The sequence below is a fragment of the Mus musculus genome, chromosome 13 (genome assembly GCF_000001635.26).
Source record: "Mus musculus strain C57BL/6J chromosome 13, GRCm38.p6 C57BL/6J".
Taxonomy (NCBI): domain Eukaryota; kingdom Metazoa; phylum Chordata; class Mammalia; order Rodentia; family Muridae; genus Mus; species Mus musculus.
Genome location: NC_000079.6, coordinates 23,103,538 through 23,126,570, shown reverse-complemented (window position 1 = coordinate 23,126,570; position 23,033 = coordinate 23,103,538). Strand labels below are relative to the sequence as shown.

The window sequence follows — 23,033 nt, the reverse complement described above, 5'->3', positions numbered from 1 at the left end:
ACATAATTAAGACCATTTTCTTGGTGCTGGAGAGATGGCTCAGTAGTTATGAGCACATGCCTGCCTTCCAGAGGACTCAGGTTCAATTCAAAGCAACTGCATTTTGGTTCAGTACAATCTGTGTAACTCCAGTCACTCACAGGTCATGTGATGCTATCCTTCAGACTGCATAAGCCTCAGGCATGGATGTGCTACACAGATATAATTCAGGCAACCTATGCATACACCATAAGTGAATACAAACATAAAAAAGTTTTTTTTAAAAAAAATCCCTTTGAAATAGTAGCAAAATGGAGAATGTTTCTATATTACTGTAATTTGCTAAGATTACAGAGTTAACTTACAATTAATTTTCAGTTCAAGACTTGAGTGACCAGGAAAAGTGTCTGAGAACAAATAGTTGCCTAAACTTCTTTGGATGATTTGATTGTACCCACAATATTGAAGAACTGAGAGTTTTTTCCACACTTGCTAAACATACAAATAAGAGACATTTTCTCAATTTCTCCATCTGAGCCATCTGACACCAGCCAGCCAGAAGCCCATCCCTCTGAATCAGCATCAAGGGACTAAAAGTTGTATAACCAATGGCCAGAAACTCTCAAGGATTTGCCATTAGGTTATTGTCCCTTGAAGAGAGACTTAAAATTAGAAAAAAGGGCACAATCTGTCCAGTAGAAGAAAACAAAACAGAGCATCAGAAGGAGAACACTTTGAGCAGCTCTCAGCTCAGGGGGAGTTCTGTAGAGAAGCTTGGAGCTCTGAAGGTAGAGGACTTGCTGGTAGTGCTTGTGGAGAAGAAATACCATGTAGCCACTGGCCCCTCCCATGGCACCCTGAAACACTGCATCTCTCAGGACCATGAGAGGGAGAACAATCCATTTTATTTCCTGACTTTCTAGAATAAAATAGCAATGGTTATCACTATTCTTAAGCTGTGACACATTCAGACCTGTACTTGTGATGGAATGGATTAGGTTCATACTTATCAAAGCACTGAGCATCCAAAAAGAATGACAAGAATGGAAGAATGTGCCATGCATACTTTGGCCTGAGGCTCCTCTATCCAGATGCTCTGGGACTGATGATAATGGCCTGGACCAGAGTGAGGAGGCTGCTGATGCAGATGGATAGGCCACAGGCCAACTGCTTCAGGTAAACAATGATCTTGAAGAATAAAGATAAAAAATTACTGAACTCTTCCTCACCCCAGAGCCCGACCCCTCCCATCTAGAGATTGTTCCCAGAACACTCCTGAACTCTTCACCCCAGAATGCATTCCTGAACTCCTCATCCTAGAGTTCGAACCCTCCCAACTAAAGACTGTTCCAAGAACATTTTTGAGATAAGGGCCTCCTGGAACAACCTCAGAATGAACCGGGTACATTGCCAAATAATAGGACATGACCCCTTAGTTACATAGAATTCCCTTGGCAGAACCCCTTGTCCCTTGGCAGAACCCCTTAGTTATGCAAACTTGTACTTTCCCTGCCCCGCTCTCCCCCCTTGAGTTTTTCCTATATAAGCCTGTGAAAAATTTGGCTCGAGGTCGATTCTCCTCTACACCATACTAGGTGCATGAGTTTCGACCCCAGAGCTCTGGTCTATGTGCTTTCTTGCTGTTGCTTTATTAAATCTTGCCTTCAACATTTTGAGTTCGGTCTCAGTGTCTTCTTGGGTCCGCGGCTGTCCCGAGGCTTGAGTGAGGGTCTCCCTTCGGGGGTCTTTCAATCTCACAGCTTATATCATCTAGGAAGTTTCTCAAATCAAAAGCTGCTATTGCCTTTGTCAGTCCTTTTGTAAGAAGAATTATGATGTCTGTAAAAGCCAAGTGAGTGAGAATAAGGTATATGGGTGTCTTCTCAGGGTTTCCCCACCAACTGAACATATAATTTACAAAACCAGACATGTTACCCAGAATCCCAACCACATTCATGGAGGGCAAATCCATTTTGTTTATAAACTTTCAAATAATTTTTACTTCCTAGGTAGAAAACCATGTATGCAGGATGGAAAGATCTTTTCCAGAAAGCAAAAGTAACGCTAGACATGGTTCTGAACAGCACATCTGCATAATAGCATTTCCTGCTGCTCAAGAGACAGTATATATGTAATGTTGCAGGTGAGGTCCCTGAATCTCCCCAATTTTCTGCAGACTCTGAGTTATTGTGTGTGCACTGAGAGGTGAGTTTTTAACCTTTATTCAAAAATTTTAAAGGAGATATGTTTTATATTTACATTTGACTTGTTCAAGTGAATGCATGTGTGTGTGTCTGTCTGTCTGTCTGTGTGCCTAAATTATTCTTGTTAACAGTCAGAATAGGTGAATTGCACTCCAGGTTCTTCCAACCAAGTTATCTCCCTCTGTTTCTTACTGTATTTTATCACATTGGCTATCCAATCCTCAAAGTTTCAGGCCTCTTTCTCATTTTTATTTTGATCAGGTGTAACAATTTCTAGATTTGCATTTTGCTACAAAGCTTTATAATTCCAATTTCTACATCTTATTTAAATTTTTATACTGACCATTCTGTGGTTTTACTCTATATAAATTTTCACTAGTTATTTTTTAAACATATTCCTGAGTGTTAAGGCAAATTGAATAACTTTTCTGGCTAGGACCCTGCACTTAAGTCAGAATAATGAAAAAATGCTGAAGAATTCATATGACCCTTGGTTGCAGCCAGGGTGGATGGATGTCTAGCAGAACCCTGTGGTGCTTCTAGGAGAGGGGGTAGCATAGAGTTGTGATCCCAGTGAGTGACTTCAGGGCATCTGTGACTCCAGGGAGTGACTTCAGGGCATATAAGGGAGCAAGGAACAGCTCTGGACCAGGTGACAGTAACAAGGTGAAGAGGATTGGACTAATGAGATGTCATAAACTTCAAGGAGATGAGTTAAATTTTGAGTTATGAGTGCCCAGTGCCAGCTACAGGCAACACAGTAACTTAGACCTTATTGCTGTGAACAGGGATTCCAACTTCTAAGATGTCATGCTTGTATTTACCTCTGTGCGGCCTTTTGAACAGCATTTGTGATACTTGGCTCTGAGCCTTTTCCTCTAACCTGTTTGTCAGACAGGCTGCTTTGTTTTCCATCTGTCCCAGGTGCATCCAGAAGTTAGACCTCTGCAGGATGTTATCCTTCATGTTCAGGAGCGCCACTCTCATTTCTTAGGGATTTATTGTAATCTTTGGACACCTTTTCTAAAATAAGAGGAGTCCAGATGCTTCAGTGGCTCCATGGTTTTGTGTGTTCTCGATATTTAGAGTGCATCTGTTCCCTGCTCTCCTTACTGCTAAGCTCACAGGATTATTTAAATGTGTATGTCCTATATGACCTTTGTTTTATTTACAGCTTTGGGTCCTGGTGGCCTCCTCACTCTGGAAATGTCAGTCATTGCTTTTCAACTGCTCCTCTGACAAAAAAAGTTTCAGTGCTTTCTAGAAATCACAATACCATCCTAAATATCTGTACATAATGAAATATGCTACATATATTAATTCCAAGCATATCAGCATTCATTAACATATTTAGCATAAAAATTTAGTGTTCACTCAGTGATTGGACTCTGTAAAAATGTCTGCTATCAATTCACTCCAGATTCTGATGGAAATTATTAACATTGTTCTGTTTGTTTAATGCTTGCTTTCCTAGGGATTCCTACTTTTCTACTCCTCTCTTCCCCTTTCCAAACTTCAAATCATATTTGAGAGAAAATTCTGAAATTTGAATATGTTATTCCTTCAACTGAAGTCAACTGACATAGGAGGGAGAGGTGACTCATCTTTCACATTATCTTGGGAACTGCTATAGGAAATTAAAAGACAGGATGCACTTCTGTTTAAATAGGTGGATGATTCTTATTTGGGTTTAACCTTTAGGAAGCTGAGTTAGGATACAATCATCCACCCTGATTTTTTAAAAATGAAGCAAGCAAGCTAACAAAACAAAATGCTTACTGCCTTTTACTACTTAGTGCTGGCATAAAGTTAGGATAAACTGCTTCAGGATGTACTAGGTCACAGCCTGGATCCTTACAGCAGGAATTCTCAAGACTGTAATGGTAACTGCAACTCTTAGTGGTTTACAGTTCTCCATTCCAGCTATACATACAATGTGTATAGTTGAGATGAGTGTGTAGGATGTCATGTGATAGAATGGATAGATTTCAAGGATAGATACAGAAGGAAAACCTTCACATTGGGAGTTATAAAGTTATTGTAAAAGAAAACATGTACCAATATTTGAAGACTGGAAATGTGCAAAAGTGAAAAGTGTAAACTTTATAAATACCTGTGACACTGTTGAAGTCACAGTGCTGTCAATCCTGGAACTAAAGACCGATTTTGGTTTGTTTTTGTTTTGGCATGTTATTTTTGAGACAGAGACTCCCTATATAAACTCCTGTAAAACAGTTATTGCCTCAGTCTTTCCACTGCTGATGTTGCAGGAGTGTTTCATTAATGTCTCAAGTTGTTGATAGACATCTGAAAATCTCAGTTATGCCATGGAGAGTTTTATTAAAGTTGAAGTCTTTCTCTGACAAAATCATGGAAGAATTGAGAGGCTCTGGAGCCTCTATCTTACTGATTCCTTAAAAGCATAAGAAAGTAATCTCAGATAAAAATCCTTCCCCCTCCCAAGTTCTGTTCTGACTCCAGCCAGAGAATGGATAGTAATGCCTCAGCATTTCTGTCTCATTTCTGTATCTCTAGGAACTCATCTCCTCTAATCTTTCTGGAGCTAAGGACCAGCCTTGTCAGGGTTGGAAGGAAAGTGGAGGTCACATGGCTCACAGAGCCTCTCAATTGCTCCATGATTTTATCAGAGAGAAACTTCAACTTTAATAAAACTCTCCATGGCACAGCTGAGGGGGTGACTATTTACCTTCATGTATTCACCTGGACCTTTGTGGTGCACTCAGGCTCTGGGGCACCTATGGGAAGGTGACACTTGCCAGGTCATGTTTATAGTGTCTGGATCTGTGTGGCTCTTGGATGCCATCAAACATCAGGTTTCATGCTTTCACAGTGTCAGGAGGAAGGCAGGCCATTGCAGAGCTTCAGTCCCTGAAGTACAGCTTCCCTCTTTTGCACAGTCATGACATCTGTTTTGCTCAGAAGTTATTTCCAGCTTAATTACTGTTTATTTTGAGAGGAAGGATATGAGGTGACAAAATGAACAATTTACCAAGTGTTTGTGTACTGAATTTCCCACATCTTCTGACTTGTTTTCACTGTCTCAAAGTTCCAAGCTGTGTCCTGCTGGGGACCAGCTTCTGACACACAGGCCTTGCTTTCTTCCCTCATACCCCTCATTAAACAGCAACAAAATAACTGATGCTCAGCACTCTGGGATTCTGCTTCCTGAGAAAACCCCAGATATGGATTAGGACAAGTTTAGCATCCCTTGTTTACTAGTGTCTATAGGTATTGAATGTCTTTGCTATAACTGACTGCTTATTTTTTAACACTGAATACATTAAATCTCATATGGGACTTGAAATATCATGCCTTTCCAACTTTGGTCTTATTCTACAAACAATCCTTACTTATAAAATTTCAACAACACTTCTAAAACTTATGCATCCTTTCATATATTGTTCATTCAGGTGCCTAGGAAGCCCTGCGTATCTCAGATGCAAACTAATGTAAATAAAAGTAGGAGTAGAGCTGAGGTTAGAAATGAAAAGCCAGGGTCCTCTGCAAGTGTTAAAAGTGGACTTTACTCCTGACTCATTTCTCCAGTCCTTCCAGCAGTAGCTTAAAGAAGGTCACATGATAATGTCATTGACTGGAAGGTGACATTATCCATGGCAGGAAGTTAGAGGTAATTAAACAATGTTCATATTACTCTTATTACAATGTACCCATGAAACTCAGCCCAGAGACTGAAGGAGAGATACTGCGAGGGATTTCCAGTAGGGTTCAAGTTTGCCAGGTACCCTTCTAGATGAACATCTACTTTCTCTTGTGCTTTGTTGTACTCAGGAGAACATACTTGTTATGTGTAGTTTAAAAAACGTGCTATCGCCTTAACCCAGGAGCTGTGTCAACCTTCCCACCCCCCTCCCAGCTCAGCTTTGTTCCTCTGGGCTTAGCTCTGAGCACTGACCTGACTTTTCTTTCCTATTTGCCTTTGCTCCTGGAGGGGTCACATTACCAAGACACTCCTGTGAGATCCTAGAACCTAAAAGACACACCCTCTGCTACTTTACATTTAGAACTTGCCTCTATGCACAATTGTTGGGTGCAGACACCTCCCGCCTGGAAATGCATGCCCTTATCAATTTATTGTCTCTGTCTCTCCCTCTGCTCTAATCTTAGTGACTTGCATGAGCTAGCACATGCCAATAGCGCCCCCCCCACCCCCACCCCACAACACGTGCCAGAGGCTGCAGACCCTAGCTGCCCAGAGGACTTACATGACTGCTCTTTCTCCTCATTCCAAAGCATGGCATAAATGCTTTACTTCCTTTTCCTCTTGGGACCCAGAAGTCCCACCTGTACCTTCCCTCCAGCAACTGCCTCCCCAACCCCACCTTCTTTATTGACAACTCAAGAACCAATTACGGAACAAAACCTCAGCACAGAACCTCCATTTACACATACCAGAAACACAGATTTCTGTTGCTATAGAAAGATGCATAAAAAGAGCTGATAAATATATTTAGAGGGAAAATACAGTGTCAATACTGTCTATTTAATTCTTTTTCTTATATACAGCATCTTAATTCATACATTAAAATGCAATAAATTATCCACATTCACTTTACTATTATGGAGATAATTATTTCTTCTGTAAGTGGTTTTGAAAAAGAGATAAACTGGAAGAAATTTGAGCCAGAGACATTGGATTAAAATTTCACCTCTGTACTTTCCATTTGTGTATACATGTGTGTGTATGTGTTTGTGTATGTGTGTGTGTGTGTGTGTGTGTGTGTGTGTGCATGCATGTGTTTGTCTGTCTGTATCTAGTGTACACGTGGTTCTGGGATTAATGCAGAATCTTGCATGTGTTAAATGCAGAATTATACATATCTCAATCTCCAAATGATTTTAAAAATCTTTTTAAAGATTTATTTATGTCATGTGTGTGTCTTTGAGGAGGACCACATGTCTTGTTGCATGTGGAGGTCAAAGGATAGTTTTCAGCAGTCAGCTCTCCTTCTAGTATGTGGGTCCCAGGGATTAAACTCAGGTCCTCAGGTTTGGCAGCAGGTGCCTACACCCCCCAGAGCCATCTTGCTGACCCTCATGTCTCTCCTTATACTTAAAGGATTATTGAAAATTATGTCAGAAACTCCAAGTTGAGGCCAGCTTGATCTACAAAGTGAGTTCCAGGACAGCAAGTGTTACCAAGAAAACACTGACTCAGAGGAAAAAAAAAACAGGAAAGAAACAAAAGAAAAGAAATAGATATCAGGAAAATAGTCCTTGATAGACCAGAAAATATAATTTCTAAAATTTCTATCTATCTTGACATATATAATGTACAACTTAGTTTCTCTGTACCTGGATTCCCCTGTTCAATAGAGGGTATAGAGATCCCTGCGTCCTCAAGAGCTCTCATTTATATTGCAGAAGAAGCATTTTCAGATTCTTTCATGTGTCAGCTGGACATCTGTATGGAGACACCATCAATCAGGACAAAGAGGGAGAACAGTCATTCATCTGTCAAGGAAACACAGTAGTGCTTCTCTTCAAGAACAAAAGAATAATGTCATCACATCTAATCTCATGCACACACATTTATTTACATCATTTTGCATCCAGGTTAGGAAGTTGACTCCTAGCACTAGAATGAAAATTGTCTGGAATGACCCCAGTTGGGCACATATAAGTTTTAGAAGTGGCTTCAATTCATTTTATAGTAAGTAAGCATTGCTTGTGGAATAAGGCCAAGGTTGAGAAGGCACTGATAATTCAAGTGCTGCATGGCATTTAGTATGCAGGAATGAAGTAATAAAAAGACCTTTACTACTGAAGTACACAGGTAGACAAGGAACACAAAACTTATGTTTGGAATTTCCTCAGGAAGTAGAATCCCAGGGTGCTGAGCATCATCTATTCTATTCCTAACAAGGGATATAAGAAAGAGAAGCAAGTGACTTGGTGGTTATGTGACAGAAGTTAGTCCCCTACCAGGGAAACAGGTTGGTACATTGGGAAGGTGAAAATAAGTCAGGAAATTGGGGAAACTCAGTACACAGAAACTTGGTTAGTTCTTCATTTTCTCACCTCACATTCTTCTTCTCAAAACAATTAAACTCTAATTAAGCTGGAAATAACTTCTGAGCAAATCAGATGTCGTAACTGTGGGAGAGAGGGCAGCTGTACTTCAGGGACTGAGGCCCTGTGGCCTCCCTTCCCCCTGACACTGTGACAACATGAAACCTGAAGTCTGCAGTACCTGATGGCAGCCAAGAGTCCCACAGATCCAAACAGTACAAATATGACCTGGCAAGTGACACCTTCCCAGAACTACTCTAGAGCCTGTCTGCAGCACAAAGGTCCAGGTGAGTACATGGAGGTAAGATCTTAGATGTCCTCAGCTGTGCCATGGAGAGATGCATTAAAGCTGAAGTCTTTCTCTGATTAAGACAGGGAGTAGTTGAGAGGCTCTGTGAGACTTGGGTCCTCCACATTCCTTCTGACCCTTACAAGGCTCATCAATGGGTTTAGAAAGATCACAAGATACAGGAATGGGACTGAAATGCTGAGGCATGGCCATACATCCTCAGGCAGAGTCAGGACAGAACTCTAGGTAGGTCTTTGAGGTTACCTCCTTACCTTTTTAAAAGGATTCAGTACGACAGAGAAGATTTTCAGTTGTCTATCAAACCCTGGCGATAACCATAATACACCCTAGTAAGGTCAGCACAAGTGATTGTGAGATCATTGTTCAAGGGTAGCCTAGTTAACATAGGGAAACTCTGTCTCAAAAATAATGGCAAAAGAAAAGAAAAACCCTTGTGATTAGCCTCCATGTTTGCCAGCGTTGTGATTTCCACAGTGTCACAGGTTTTCATAAGGTTGTAATTTTCAGTTTTGATGCATTTCCATTTTTGAAATACAGGCATGTTTCTTTTTACAATAACATAACTCCTAAGTCCATGGTTTTCCTTTTATACCTGTTCTCTCAATTATATCACATAATATTATACACATTTACCTTAACGATAGTCATTGTATGCCTGGTAGATATAGAGAAGTATAATTCACTAACTGTAATAGTTACTATCACCATCTTGAGAATATTGCTATAAAGGATCCAGGCTATAAACTAGTACATCCTGAAACAGTTCATCTTAATTTTATCCCAGTACTAAGCAGTGAACAGCAATACTTTTCTGTTTTGTTTGCTTACTTGCTTGCTCATTTTTAGAAAAAAAAAATATTTAAGGTTATAGCCTGCCTAAGGCTTTTGGGGACTCACACTGTTTATGGTATCATCCATTTATCTAAACATAAGTGTATCCTGACTTTTAAATTAATTTTCTATAGCATTTCTCAAGATAATGTGGAAGATGAGTTATCTCTCCTGTCTCTGACAATCCAGTTCAGTAGAAAGGAATCATGTATTGGAATATCAGAATCTCCTCTCAAATACAATGTAAAGTTTGGAAAGGGGAAAAGAGTATTAGAAAATGGGCAATTCCCAGGAAAGCAAGCATTAAATGAGCAGGAGAATGTTAACATTTTCTGTGAGGAGTTAGGGTGAATTATTAGAGGGATTTTTAACAGATTCTACTCTCTTACTAAACACTGAATAAAAGTTATGCTCATAAATGCTGATGTACTTAGTATTGATACATAAAACAGATTTCATTATGTGCAGATATCTAGGATGACATTGGGATATCTAGGATGCACCAATACAAATGATAATTACCTCTTTGACAGAGGAGCAATTGAAATGAAATTTAAAGCCATGAGGCCACCTGGACCCAAATATAGCATTATGAGAGTCACATTTTAGATCACCAAGACAGACAAAAAAGCAATCCTGTGGAGTCTACAGAAAGCAGAACAGGGAACAGAGGCATTCCAAATACTCAGAACACACATGAACCCATAAAAACTGTGAAATACCCAGATGTCTCTTATTTTAGAATAGGTGTCCAAATCTTACCATAAATCCCTAAGTGATGATAATGGAGCTCCTGAACATAAAGAATAACATCCCACAGAGGTCTAAGTCCTGGAGTCAGATCAGATTGATACAGAACAAAGCAGCCTGCCTGACCCACAGGTTGGAAAAGAAACAGGAGGAGAAGCAGGCTGTAAAGCAAACTGACATAACTGTTGCTCACAAAGCTCCACAGAGGCAAATGCCACCATGACCTCTCAGATGGGAGTGTCACTGGTCACAACTGTGTGCCCCAACCTACTGTGCTACATGCAGCCATATTGAGAAATCTTTACTCATAAACTACACTCATCAATTGGCAGCAGCTAACACCTCTTGAATCCCTTTCTCCCATCCCCTTCATCAGCCCCAGTTGGTGCACGGCTGTTCCATGCTTCCTTAGGTGCCCTGAGGTGATTCCTTGGGTTCTCAGATACCCTGAATCTGCCTTCAGTGGCCTTCCTTCCCCCTTACACTCTAACAACATGAAACCTGAAGTCTGCAGTACCTGATGGCAGGTACTGCCACTGGGATCACAACTTTATGCTAACCATCATCCTAGAAAGTACCACAGGGTTCTTCTTACCTCCCTCCCAGGTCTAATCTGATAGTTACATAAATTTTTCAAAGTTTCTTTTGAGGATTCAGAGCTATATGGCTTTATTTGGAAACGTTAAGCTTTTTGACTTGACATTGAGGACGACTTTAAAATGGGCAGTGCCTGGGATATAACATGGATAATTAAAATTAATGATAATAATTTCAAAAAAAATAATTAGTGAATATTTATATAGAGTGAAATCATAGAATGGTCTGTATATAAACTTTTAAAAGGTAAGATTTAGAAATCGGGGCTTGAGTGATGGCCTACTATTTAAGAGCACTGTTTGTTCTTCCAGAGGTCCATATTTCATGTCCCATCTTTGAAATGGTAGCTCAGTGCAATCTATAATGGGATCAGCCCTCTTTTCTCATGCAGACATATGCAGAAAAGCAGAGTCCTCATATACATACATGAATAAATCTAAAGAAAAGACATAGAAATTGAAATTTTGAGGCAAATGTAAATCTAGAAGTTGTTATTCTAATAAAGATGCAAGAAGAAAGAAATATCCAACAAGAGGAGGCACTGTGAAACATATTACTAAGTCTGACAGATGTTACAGGTGTTGATCAGCAGGGTTTCCCAGTGTCTGTGTGTGATGTGGGGAAGGAGGACAGGGTCAGCATGAGCTCTGGGAATTGCATAGGGAAATATGATGAAATACAAGGAAAAAGAGAAGAAGAAATTTTGGATGGGGAAATTTGGAGGTCAGTTCAACTATGCTGACAGTTAACAAGGACAATGCATACATACACACACACACACATACACACACACAGAGACACACATACACACTCACATATGAACAAGTCATTTTGCTAGTGTAGAGTTAAAAAATAAAAATTTTCTTTAAAATTTAAGATTTGAATAGCCATCACTAAAATCAACTGCTAGAGCCTACACAGCATCCCTGAGTCCACAGGGAAAGGAGGAGTTTCAGGGACCTCATCTGCAACATTACATGTGTCCATGGCTGCTTCATTAATTCCACAAAATGCTATTATGCAAAATATGTTTTTCAGATCCATGTCTGGGATTACTAATACTTTCTTGAAAAAGTGTTTGCATCCCCGAAACAAGTTTTTCTACCTAGGAAGTAAAAATGGTTTTGCAGTTTATTAAGGAAACAATTTTTCTCTTCATGACTATGGTTGGCATTCTGGGGAACATGTCTGTTTCTGTGCATTATATGTTCAGTTGGTGGGGAAGCCCTGAGAAGAAACCCATACACCTTATTCTCACTCACTTGTCTTTTACAAACATCATACTTCTGCTTGCAAAAGGATTGCAAAAGACAATAACAGTTTTTGGTTTAAGAAACTTCCTGGATGACATAGGCTGTAAGATCATTGTTTATCTGGAGAGGGTGGCCCGGGGCCTCTCCATCTGCACCAGCAGTCTCCTCACTGTGGTCCAGGCCATCATCATCAGTCCCAGAGCATCTGGGTGGAGCAGACTAAGGCCAAAGTCTGCATGGCACATCCTTCCATTCTTCTCATTCTTTTGGATACTCAATGGTTTAATAAGTATGAACCTAATCCATTCCATCACAAGTACAGGTCTGAATATGTCACAGCTTAACAACAGCAAGAACTATTGCTATTTTATGCCAGAAAGTCGAGAAATAAAATGGATTGTTCTCCCTCTCATGGTTCTGAGAGATGCAGTGTTTCAGGGTGCCATGGGAGGGGCCAGTGGCCACATGATATTTCTCCTCCACAAACACCACCAGCATGTCCTCTACCTTCAGAACTCCAAGCTTCTCTACAGAACTCCTCCTGAGCTGAGAGCTGCCCAAAGTGTCCTCCTTCTGATGCTCTGTTTTGTTTTCTTCTACTGGACTGATTGTGCTCTTTCCCTGTTTTTAAGTTTGTCACTGGGAGACAGTTCCTTGATGATAAATATTCAAAAGGTTCTGACCCTTGGTTATGCAGTCTTCAGCCCCCTTGTGCTGATTCACAGGGATGGGCTTCTGCCTGCATGTTGGCATGCTCAGTGAAGAGAAGCTAAAAATATTTCTCTCCTTTATTTGTTTAATTAGTATGAAATAACTCTCAGTTGTACAAAATCTCACAAGCGTGTAAGCATGTGTTTATTCTAAAACAATCTTTCTGGTGACTCAAGCCTTTTACTGAGTGTAATCTTAATAAATTATAATGATATAGAAATTTCATTGTTTATATTGCTACCATTATGAAAGGACTTTATATTTTAAACTTTTCTATATTTGTTTTCATTTGTTGTGTATCAACAGTTTGCATACATGTATGTCTGTGTAGCACATTCATGCCTGGAGCCTGCATCTGTTGGGGAAGATCATCAAATGACTGTGACTGACGGGCATTAAACACACGGCTCTGAAAAACAATGATTGTTAAAAATTGTGCCCGTGCTCGTCCTAAGAATAGCCATTGCCCTTAAGTGCTAATCTTTCTTTCCATCACCAAGAAAGTAGCTTTAGTGAGGAGTTTTAAATCTGGTTTTATTACTAACATGACTAGAAGCATGCAGGTGAATTTGGTAGATCTTATCAAATTTCATAGTGATTAAATCATGTTTGTCCAATCCTTATCTTGTATCTGACCTTGTCATTGCTAAATATTACTACTATGTGGCTATTTTAGGCTACTTCATCAAGTCTGTAAGTATCGATCCCCAGAATATATTTTGCTAAATTGTGAAAGAATGACATATACTGTACATTAAGTCAATAGGAACCCAATGCAGTAATCACAGAACTTCAATGACCTGAAATATGTTACTGCTGTTATGTTCATGAAGGTTCTCTGCAGATAAGGGATAAACTAGACAGCAAATACACAGTAAAGTTTCACTTTATATCTAACTATAGTTTATGTTTTGATTTTAAAATGGGGAATTTCCTTTTATAACTGACTGAAGTAGACCAAGGCTTGTCTGTACCTGCTCATTGTTAATGCCCAGGTTGATCTCCACAGCACCATCCAACTCTTTATCATCAAAGAGCTGCAAAAGGATCTGATTCTGATGATGATAATGATGCTTACATGTGCCAGAAAGAAAGCAAAGATAAAGATTAAAGATGTCACTGATGTGAGAGAAAATGCTCATCTACCATTGGAGACTCAGAGGATAAGTGTGCACCTACACACTGTGATCCAAAGGCCATTTGGGGCCTAGTGTCCTCTCCCTTTCTGGCCTGGATTAAAAGAGCAGCACTGGTGATAGTGGATCCAGTGCACTGCTACGTAGGACTCTTCATTGTCTGAGAAGCAGTGGTTTGGGAGGAGTTGTTGACATTATATTAGAAGTGCTTCTCTTACCCTTTACTCTAGCATTGCTCATCTGTTTATTAAAATTACACTTTATGGATGAGCAAGACTGTTTACCAGTCTATTCCAGCACTTGAGAGGCAGAGGCAAGAGGACTGTGACTTTGAAGCCAGTCAGATCCTACTTGTGAGACTTTGTGTTTTGTTTGTTTAAAGGGAAAGATAATAAAATAGCCATGTGTCCTTATAGATAAATAAAACTTCCCTAATTTAATGAAACAGATGCTTATCAAGATCTAAGATTCATAGAGAACAAGAAAATAAATTAAGTACACATTAAAGTAGACAAAATACCAAATGTTCAGATCATAGAAAAGTTAATGAAAGCTGCAAGAAAGAAAGACAAAGTTACTTACAAAAATTTATCCAACCAAATAACTGATTTCTCTATGGAGACTTCTATCAGAAAGACTCAGATTAGTGCTATGCAAGTTTTGAAAGAACACAGCTTTCAATCCAGACAACTATATCCAAGCAAAATGTCAATCATAATTGAATGAGAAAGGAATGCTTTCCATATTAAAAACCGATTCAATTAATTTTTAGCACTAAACCAGAAGAGGATCTGGAAGGAGTACTTAAGACTAATGGGAAGATTAAATACACTCAAGAGATCCAGAATATTTTATTAAAAGAGGTCTAATGAACCACTGCAAATCAACTAATTGCAGAAATTAGTGCACATTTTTCAATAATAATGATGATTATTTATAGCCCCAATAAAGAGACACAGACTAATAGATTGGATTAGAACAGTATCCATCTTTTTGTAGCCTCACAAAACACACCTTGCTATTGGCTATATATCACTTTAGTATAACAGGATAGAAACATATGTTAGAAGAAAATGGATCCAAGAAGCAAGCAGACACAAGTGTTTTCATATCTGACATTATAGGCTTCAAAACCAAAATTACTCAGAAGAGCTAATTTGAAAGGCACTGCATACTCACTACGTGGAATATTGACCAAGAGGATAGTTCATTTGTAAACATTCACATGCTTAATGTAGGTACCCAAGTTTGTGAAAGAAACTTAAATTCACATATTGATCTTTACAGAGTGACAGTGGATGACTTATTACCACTCTCTCTGTCATCCAGATAAATCTGGAGACAAATAAAGCCATAAACGTAATGGACTTAAGAAATGTTTATAAACCATTCCATCCAACATTAAAGAATGTACTTTCTTCTCAGAAGCACATGAAACTTTCTCCAAAACTACACACTACAACAAAAAGCAACGCTCAACAGATTTTTAGGAGCATTGGATTAAAGCTAGATAGCAATAACAACAGCAGGCACAGCAGTAAGTATACAAACACATGGAACCTGGAAAAATCACTACTGAATGGAATGTGGGTTAAGACAGAAACCAAGAATGAGAAGAGAAACATTTTAGAATTGAATGAAAATAAAAATATAATATGCCCAAGCCTATAGAATCCAATGTAAGTGACTTTTGGGGGTATCAGAATGTGTTTTGTTTTGTTTTTATTGAAAATAGAACAGTTCTTCTCTCATACACTGCATACAGTACAACAGCGCAGTATTTCCTCCCTCCACTCTTCGCAGCTCCCCCCTCCTGACACCTCCCTTTACCTTAGACCAACTTCCCCTCCAGTTTCACACTGTCTTGCCTATAGGACACTCTCAGGAATGCATTTTCTCAGTTGAGGTTACTCTTCCCCATGAGTCCAGCATTGCTCTAGCAAATGTCCTGCTTATCTTTCTGTGGAAAGAAGGTCTTGTGGGTTTTTTAAAGTTTGGTGAGCTTCCCTAGGCTTGTGAGTCTCCTTGATCCATCCAGGAGGGAATAATTAAACCTGAAGGAAACAGCTATGCGCAATGCCCCATGATGCAATCTGGTGGTGTGAGGTACTTTCATAGAAGTTTGTGCAGGAGTGGTGGCTAGGTTGTGAGTTGGAGTCTCCTCTGGATTATCAAACTGACATAGCATCCTTTGAAGAAGAAATTTATCCCTTGCACTTCCTGGGACCATCATTAATGGTCTTTAATGCACTTGAAATTGTATTATTAATTCACTTATCCTTATAAGGTTCCCTAGCACTTTAGAAACAGCACCATTAATGACCAGAGGAGTCCCCTCTGCTGTTGAGAGTTAGCTGCTCTCACTTGTCAGGTCCACTCTGTCCTGTAAGCTGAACCCAGATTAATGAGGTCCGCTGACATCCTCCTTTCGCATTTTCCCCATGCACATTGTTGCTGGGGAACACGTGGGTCATACTATAGAAGCATGCTTTACACATTCAATGAATTGAGATAACATTCTCTTTATGTGAACCAGCAGCAGGTATTTAAGAATGCTTTATAGACCCATCTTCAACCCCAATCCACTCTTCACCCCCATCTCTGGACCTCTGGCCTGGGGCCAATGTGGAAGACACCTAAGTGACACTATGATGGACAAATATGTGATGAATATATTCGACAGAGTACAATGTGGGGAGATGGGAGAGAAAGAGAAACGGAAGAGAACAGTTTGTGCACTGTTGAGAGAGGAAGAACTAGCAACGTGAAGATGCTGAAGAAAAGGCCTATAATGAGGAGCCAGTGCAGCCACCTGGGGATATGATGATTTTTCTGTTTGTGCTGCAGCTGAGGGCCATGTCCAGTAGTTGGAATCTTTTTGATGCCATGGTCTCTGAGAGACATTTAGTAACTCATTTTCTGTGCTTTTGCCTGGGCCATTGTTCCAGGGGTCCTTCTGCTCCCTGATAAACTGCTCTCAGTGGCTTGCACTGCCATCTTGGGTCATGGTGATATCCAGACCCAGGCTGCCTCCAAGGGTTATGACCACAGAATCTCTATGACTCTGGACAAATACAGGAAAACTGAGAGGAGTCATCTGTGAGGTTCCAGTATTGATGGTATAGCAGATGCCAGAGGTCTCGAGCGAGACCTATGACACATTATCATGAACATTTGGAAGTTAAGATATTTTGGTAAAGGGGTTTACACACCACAACTCCCAGTACCACTACAATGAACGAATGTGAGATAGAGAGGCAGGAGAGACTGCCGAGCAGAGTGGTATAAGTGAGGCAGATCTGGAGATGCTAGGGCAATGACAGGAGGAGAAAAGGCCGCAGGTGATAAAGGAACAGGTCACATCCAAAGGTGTTGGGGAAATTTTTAATTTTAACTGATTATTTTCCTTTGGGGGGGTGAGGTTACAAGGGGTTGGGGATATAGAATGGTGGGAAATTAGTAGGCTTTGATGTATCATGTGAAACTCCAAATCAATCAATAAAAATTATGTTAAGAATCATTTTCTAGGCTCTTTCTTCTTCACATGCTTGCCTTGTGGGAGTAAGCAACTGCTAGATCTTTGGACTTCTATTCACAGCCATTACTGACCATTGTTGGGTTGTTGGACTACAGACTTACAGCCACCAGGAGCTGATCCTGTGCCACAGCGATCCATATCCCAAAAGCATTGGAAGAGAATTGACCTCCCAGAAATGCAGACATACTTGTGAGCACAGGTAAGAACACTACTTCTGCTCAAATTCTTGGCCCAAGAGCGACCCACCCAGAGCCACCAGGATACAGTAACCAAGGAACAGCTGGGGACAGGATCCTTCAGGTTTTCATCTGCACCCAGAACTAATCCAGGGCCACAGCTCTCCATAACCAATTTCTCCCAGAAAGAATTGGTCTCCCAGGAGAGAGATACATGCTTGCAGGAGGGACAATCCACAGTCAGAAACATCAAGACTAGCTAACACCAGAAATAACTAGATGGTGAGAGGCAAGGGCAAGAACGAAAGAAAGAGAAACCAAGGATACTTGGAATCATCAGAATCCAGTTTTCTCAACACAGCTAGCCCAGGATACCCAAACACTCCAGAAAAACAAGACTCTGATTTAAGGGCACATCTCCTGATGATAGAGGATCTTAAGACGGACATAAATAACTTCTATAAAGACATACAGTTGTGCACAGATGAACAGGTAGAAGCCCTTAAATAGGAAACACAAAAATCTCTTAAAGAATTATAGTAAAACACAACCAAACAGGTGAAGGAATTGAACAAAAGCATCCAGGATGTAAAAATGGAAATAGAAACAATAAAGAAATCACAAAGGGAGACAACTCTGGAGATAGAAATCCTAGGGAAGAGATCAGGAGTCATAGATTTAAACATCTCCAACAGAATACAGGAGATATAAGAGAGAATCTCAGGTTCAGAGGATATCCTAGAAAACATTGACACAACACTCAAAGAAATTGCTCCCAACCAACAATATTCAGGAAATCCAGGACACAATGGGAAGACCAAATCTAAGTATAATAGGTATAGAAGAGAGTGAAGATTCCCATCATAAAGGACCTGTAATTATCTTCAACAAGATTATAGAAGAAAACTTCCTTAACCTAAATAAAGAGATAACCATAAACATACAAAAGGCCCACAGAACTCCAAATAGATTGGACCAGAAGTGAAATTCCTTAGGTCACATAATAATCAAAACACCAGATGCAAAAAAGGAAAGAAAGAATATTAAAAGCAGAAAGGGAGAAAGGTCAAGTAACATATAAAGGTAGGCATATTAGAATTACACCAGACTTCTCACCAGAGACTATGAAAGCTAGAAGATCCTGGGCAGATCTCAGACAGACCCACAGAGAGAAAAAAAAATGCCAGCCTAGGCTACTATACCTAACAAAGCTCTCAAATACCATACATGTTGAAACAAAGATATTCCATGACAAAAACAAATTTACAGAATATCTTTCTACAAATCCAGCCCTATAAGATAATAGATGGCAAACACTAATGCAAGAAGGCAGCTATACCCTAGAAAAAGCAAGGAAGTAATCTTCTTTTAACAAATCGTAAGGACCATAACCACAAAACATAAAAAATAACAGGAAGCAACAATCCCTATTCCTTAATATCTTTTAACATCAATAGACCCAGTTCCCCAGTAAAGAGACAGAGACTAACAGACTGGATATGCAAACAGGACCCAGCATTTTGCTGCATACAGGAAATGTACCTCAGTGTCAAAGACAGACTCTACATCAGAGTAAAGGGCTAGAAAACAATTTTCCAAGCAAATGGTCCCAAGAAACAAGCTGGACTAGCCATTCTAATATGAAATAAAATCAACTTTCAACCAAACAATTTCAAAAAGGATAAGGAAGGACAATTCATTCTCATCAAAGTTAAAATCTACCAAGAATAATTCATTTCTGGACAATCTATGCTCTAAAAGCAAGGACACCAACTTTTATAAAAGAAATTTACTAAAGTTCAAAGCACACATTACACTTTACACAAAAAAGTGATAGAATTCAACACCATACACTCATCAATGGACAGATCATGGAAACACAGACTAAACAGAGACACAGTGAAATTAACAGAAGTTATAGACCTAATGGTTTTAACAGATATCTATAAAACATTTCATCCTAAAACAAAGGACTATACCTTCTACTCAACACCTCATGGTACCTTCTCCAAAAGGACCATATAATCAGCCATAAAACAGGCCTCAACAGATACAAGAAGATTGAAATATTTCCATGCATTATATCAGATCACTATATACTAGGGTTAACTTCAATAGAAACAAAAATAACAGAAAGCCCACATACACCTCGAAGCTGAACAATGCCCTACTCAATGATAATTTTGTTAAGGAAGAACAAAAGAAGAAAATTAAAGACAGTTTAGAATTTATTGGAAATGAAGGCAGAGAATACCCAAATATATGGGACACAATGAAAGCAATGCTAGGAGCAAAACTCAGCTCTGAGTGCCTCCAAAAAGAAACTGAAAAGAGCATACACACAGTTTAACAGAACACCTGAACGCTCTAGAACAAAAAGAAATAAAAAACCCCAAGAGGAGAAGATGGCAGGAAATAATCAAACTTAGGGTTGAAATCAACCAAGTAGAAACAAAAAAGATCTATACAAAGAATCAACAAAACCAGGAGCTGGTTCTTTGATAAAATCAACAGGATAGATAAACCCTTAGCCAGACTAATCAGAGGTCACAGAGACAGTATCCAAATGAACAAAATTGGAAATGAAGAGGGTGATGTAACAACAGAGACTATGGAAATGCAAAAAAGATTATCAGATTCTACTACCAAAGCCTGTATTCAACAAAACTCGGGAATTTGGATGAAATGGACAGTTTTCTAGACAGATACCAGATACCTAAGTCATATCTGGATCAGATAAACTATCTAAACAGTAACCTAACCCCTAATGAAGTAGAAGTAGTCATTAATTCTCTCCTAACTAAAAAAAGTTCAGGACCAGATGGCTTTAGTGAAGAATTTTATCAGACCTTCAAAGAAGATTTAATACCAATACTCTTCAAATTATTCCATAAAATAGAAACAGAAGGAACACTACCCAGTTCATTCTATGAAGTCATATTTACACCGCATATTTTCCCTTGCAGACAGTGGTTTCTGTCTAATCAGGAACCTGTCACAATTTTCTCTCATAGAGGCATTCATAAGGTATTTTTTTCTACTTCTATCTTGTTTTATGTTCTAAATAGATTTTTAAATTGTGGTTTAATGCACATTACTTTTAGCTTCAGAACACATCAAGTATATTTAAGAGGTATTTAACTGTTATAAATTATTTTGATGACTTAAAAATGTCAATACTGAGTTGTATATTTTAAAATAAATTTTATTAGTTTAATAAAAAAGAAAAAATAGAATCATTTTTAAAAAGTACTTATCAGTATTACTGTTTGTCCCTGTGTCAGTTTTTCACTCAATTTTTGTGATAATAAACTTTGTTCTTATTCTAAGTTGGGAAAGACAAAGAAAGAAAAGTGAAAAGAAAGGTGACTCAAAACGAGAAAGGCAACAGTGGTGGTCTTTCAAAGACCACAGTGGTTCATGTACTTAATTCCAGCTATCTCAGGAGGCAGAGGCAGATGGATCTCTAATTTCCAGGCCATGTTGTTTTACATAATGAGTATCTACAGATACATAGAATAAGCCTGTCTCAATAATAATGATGATGATGATGATGACAATGATGATGCTTAGGAGTACCAGAAAGAAACAAAAATAAAGATTAAAGGTCCCATTGATGTGAGAGGAAATGCTCAGATACTATCAGAGACTGCAGAGAATAAGTGTGTGGGCACATGTGTGCGTGTGCGCACGCACACACATACATACACACATACATACACACACACACACACACACACACACACACACACACACACACACACCATGGTCCAAAGGTCTTTGGGGTCATGTGTCCTGGGTCCAGTGCACTGCTACATAGGACTCTTCATTCTAGACATTATAAATTAGCCAAACCTCCCACACTGCCATTACAGTTTATCTCTGTGAAATAATGAGCACTGCCATGTACAGCATTCTCCTGTTGTAAGTCTCAAAAATCAAGTACTTCTGTACAGTGATGCTTTAGAAAAGGAAATCTGGGGGAAAGATCCAAGAGTTTCTCATCTTGATAAGATTTGCCAAATGATTCCTGCACCTTAATACTTGTAAAAACAGCTTTCTAGATGGACAATTAAATCACTTCATGAGGGCAGAGTGGAGAATGAGGTGTCCCTGTCACTTTAGGATACAGTGAAGGTTAGGTCTCCTCAGAGCTTCAGTTTACCAGCATTGATGTCTGAAAGGCAGTCATCTGCCTAAGCTACAGGGATGAGATTTGGTTTCACACAGAACTCAGAGATCTTTCAAACAGATGTGTTAGGAATGTGACAAATGAGACTTTTCAAAGTCTTCATCTCCCAGAGTGCTTGGCAACATTCACTCTGATGTCCAGATCAGTGAATCAGCACAAGAGGCCTGAGAATCACATGACCAAGGGTCAGAAATATTCAAATGTTTAGCATCAAGGAATTGTTTGCTAAGGAGAAACTTAAATGTATGCAAAAAACCACAATCTATCCATACAAGAAAAGAAAACACATCAGGAGGAGGGCAGCAAGCAGCTCTCAGCTCAAGGGGAGTTCTGTAGAGAAGCTTGGAGGTAGAGGACATGTTGGTAGTTCTTATGGAGAAGAAATATTACATAGCCATTGCTCCCTCCATGGTTCTCTGCAACAGTATCAAGTAGGATCCTGAGACTGAGGAAAGAGTGTTTGTCCTTCTGGCTCTCTTGTAGAGAGTAGCTGTACTGAGCAATCTTACTCAGCGTGACATTTTCATGCTGATTTTCTGGTGGAATGGGGAGGCTTTTGAAACCTTCAAATCCACCCCTAGTGACCAGTTCCTCCAGCAAGGCCAAAGCTCTTAGTTTATAGTAAATTTGTCTACTCACCTCAACTCTGATGGAACAATTTATTTGCACAGTTTTAAACCTAATGTGGGTGAACAGATGTTTTTTAATGCCATCCTAGGAATAGTGAAATGACAGGGAACATTTGAAGATGAAAGCTGGCAAGCTCTATATACCCACAGCTTCATATTTCTGATTTTATGAGGACCCAGCCACTAGCAGGATTAACAAATGGAGGTAGTTCTTTGAAAACCTGACCTGAAGCTAGAAAGAGGTTGAAGCATGCCTAAAACCCCAGATTTTCTCATCCTGAGAACAATTTTCATCTCATGGGTCAGATGGTAGGTACCCATGTGCTCAGGCATGAGCACTTCAAGTTTCCCCATAGCATACAGCAGCATGGATTTTCCAATTCCATCTAATCTAATGAGGCTATAATGCCGGCCTTAGTTTAATTGCAGTTTGTTTTCACTGAGCAGCTCTTGACCATGAAAGCTGAGTGAGAGGTTGATAATGTGGATGTCGGTATTGTTGGGGTGTGAGGCTAGGATGCCCATGACAGATCGAGAAGCAGCTTTCTTCATTTCAAATCCTCTAGCTCCTTGGTCACCAAATCCAATTCTCTATTACCTTCAGGCTTTCTGCCATTGGTCTCCTTATTTTTTTCTCCTCTGCCACCTGAGGTTCTATGACAGCATCACCATTTTC

The 23,033-nt window shown here is 39.4% G+C and overlaps 1 protein-coding gene and 2 pseudogenes across 1 annotated transcript; 1 reads left to right on the top strand and 2 right to left on the bottom strand.

Moving 5' to 3' along the window:
• Window positions 328-2,082, bottom strand: Vmn1r-ps128 (vomeronasal 1 receptor, pseudogene 128; annotated as a pseudogene).
• Vmn1r217 (vomeronasal 1 receptor 217) lies at window positions 11,841-12,737 on the top strand. Its single transcript, NM_134239.1, has one exon. The coding sequence runs from the start codon at window positions 11,841-11,843 to the stop codon at window positions 12,735-12,737; it is 897 nt and encodes a 298-aa protein (NP_599000.1).
• Vmn1r-ps127 (vomeronasal 1 receptor, pseudogene 127) lies at window positions 21,781-22,223 on the bottom strand (annotated as a pseudogene).

Coding starts and splice junctions, on each gene's coding strand:
- Vmn1r217 (NM_134239.1), top strand. CDS start 11,841: ATGGTTTTGCAGTTTATTAAGGAAACAATTTTTCTCTTCATGACTATG.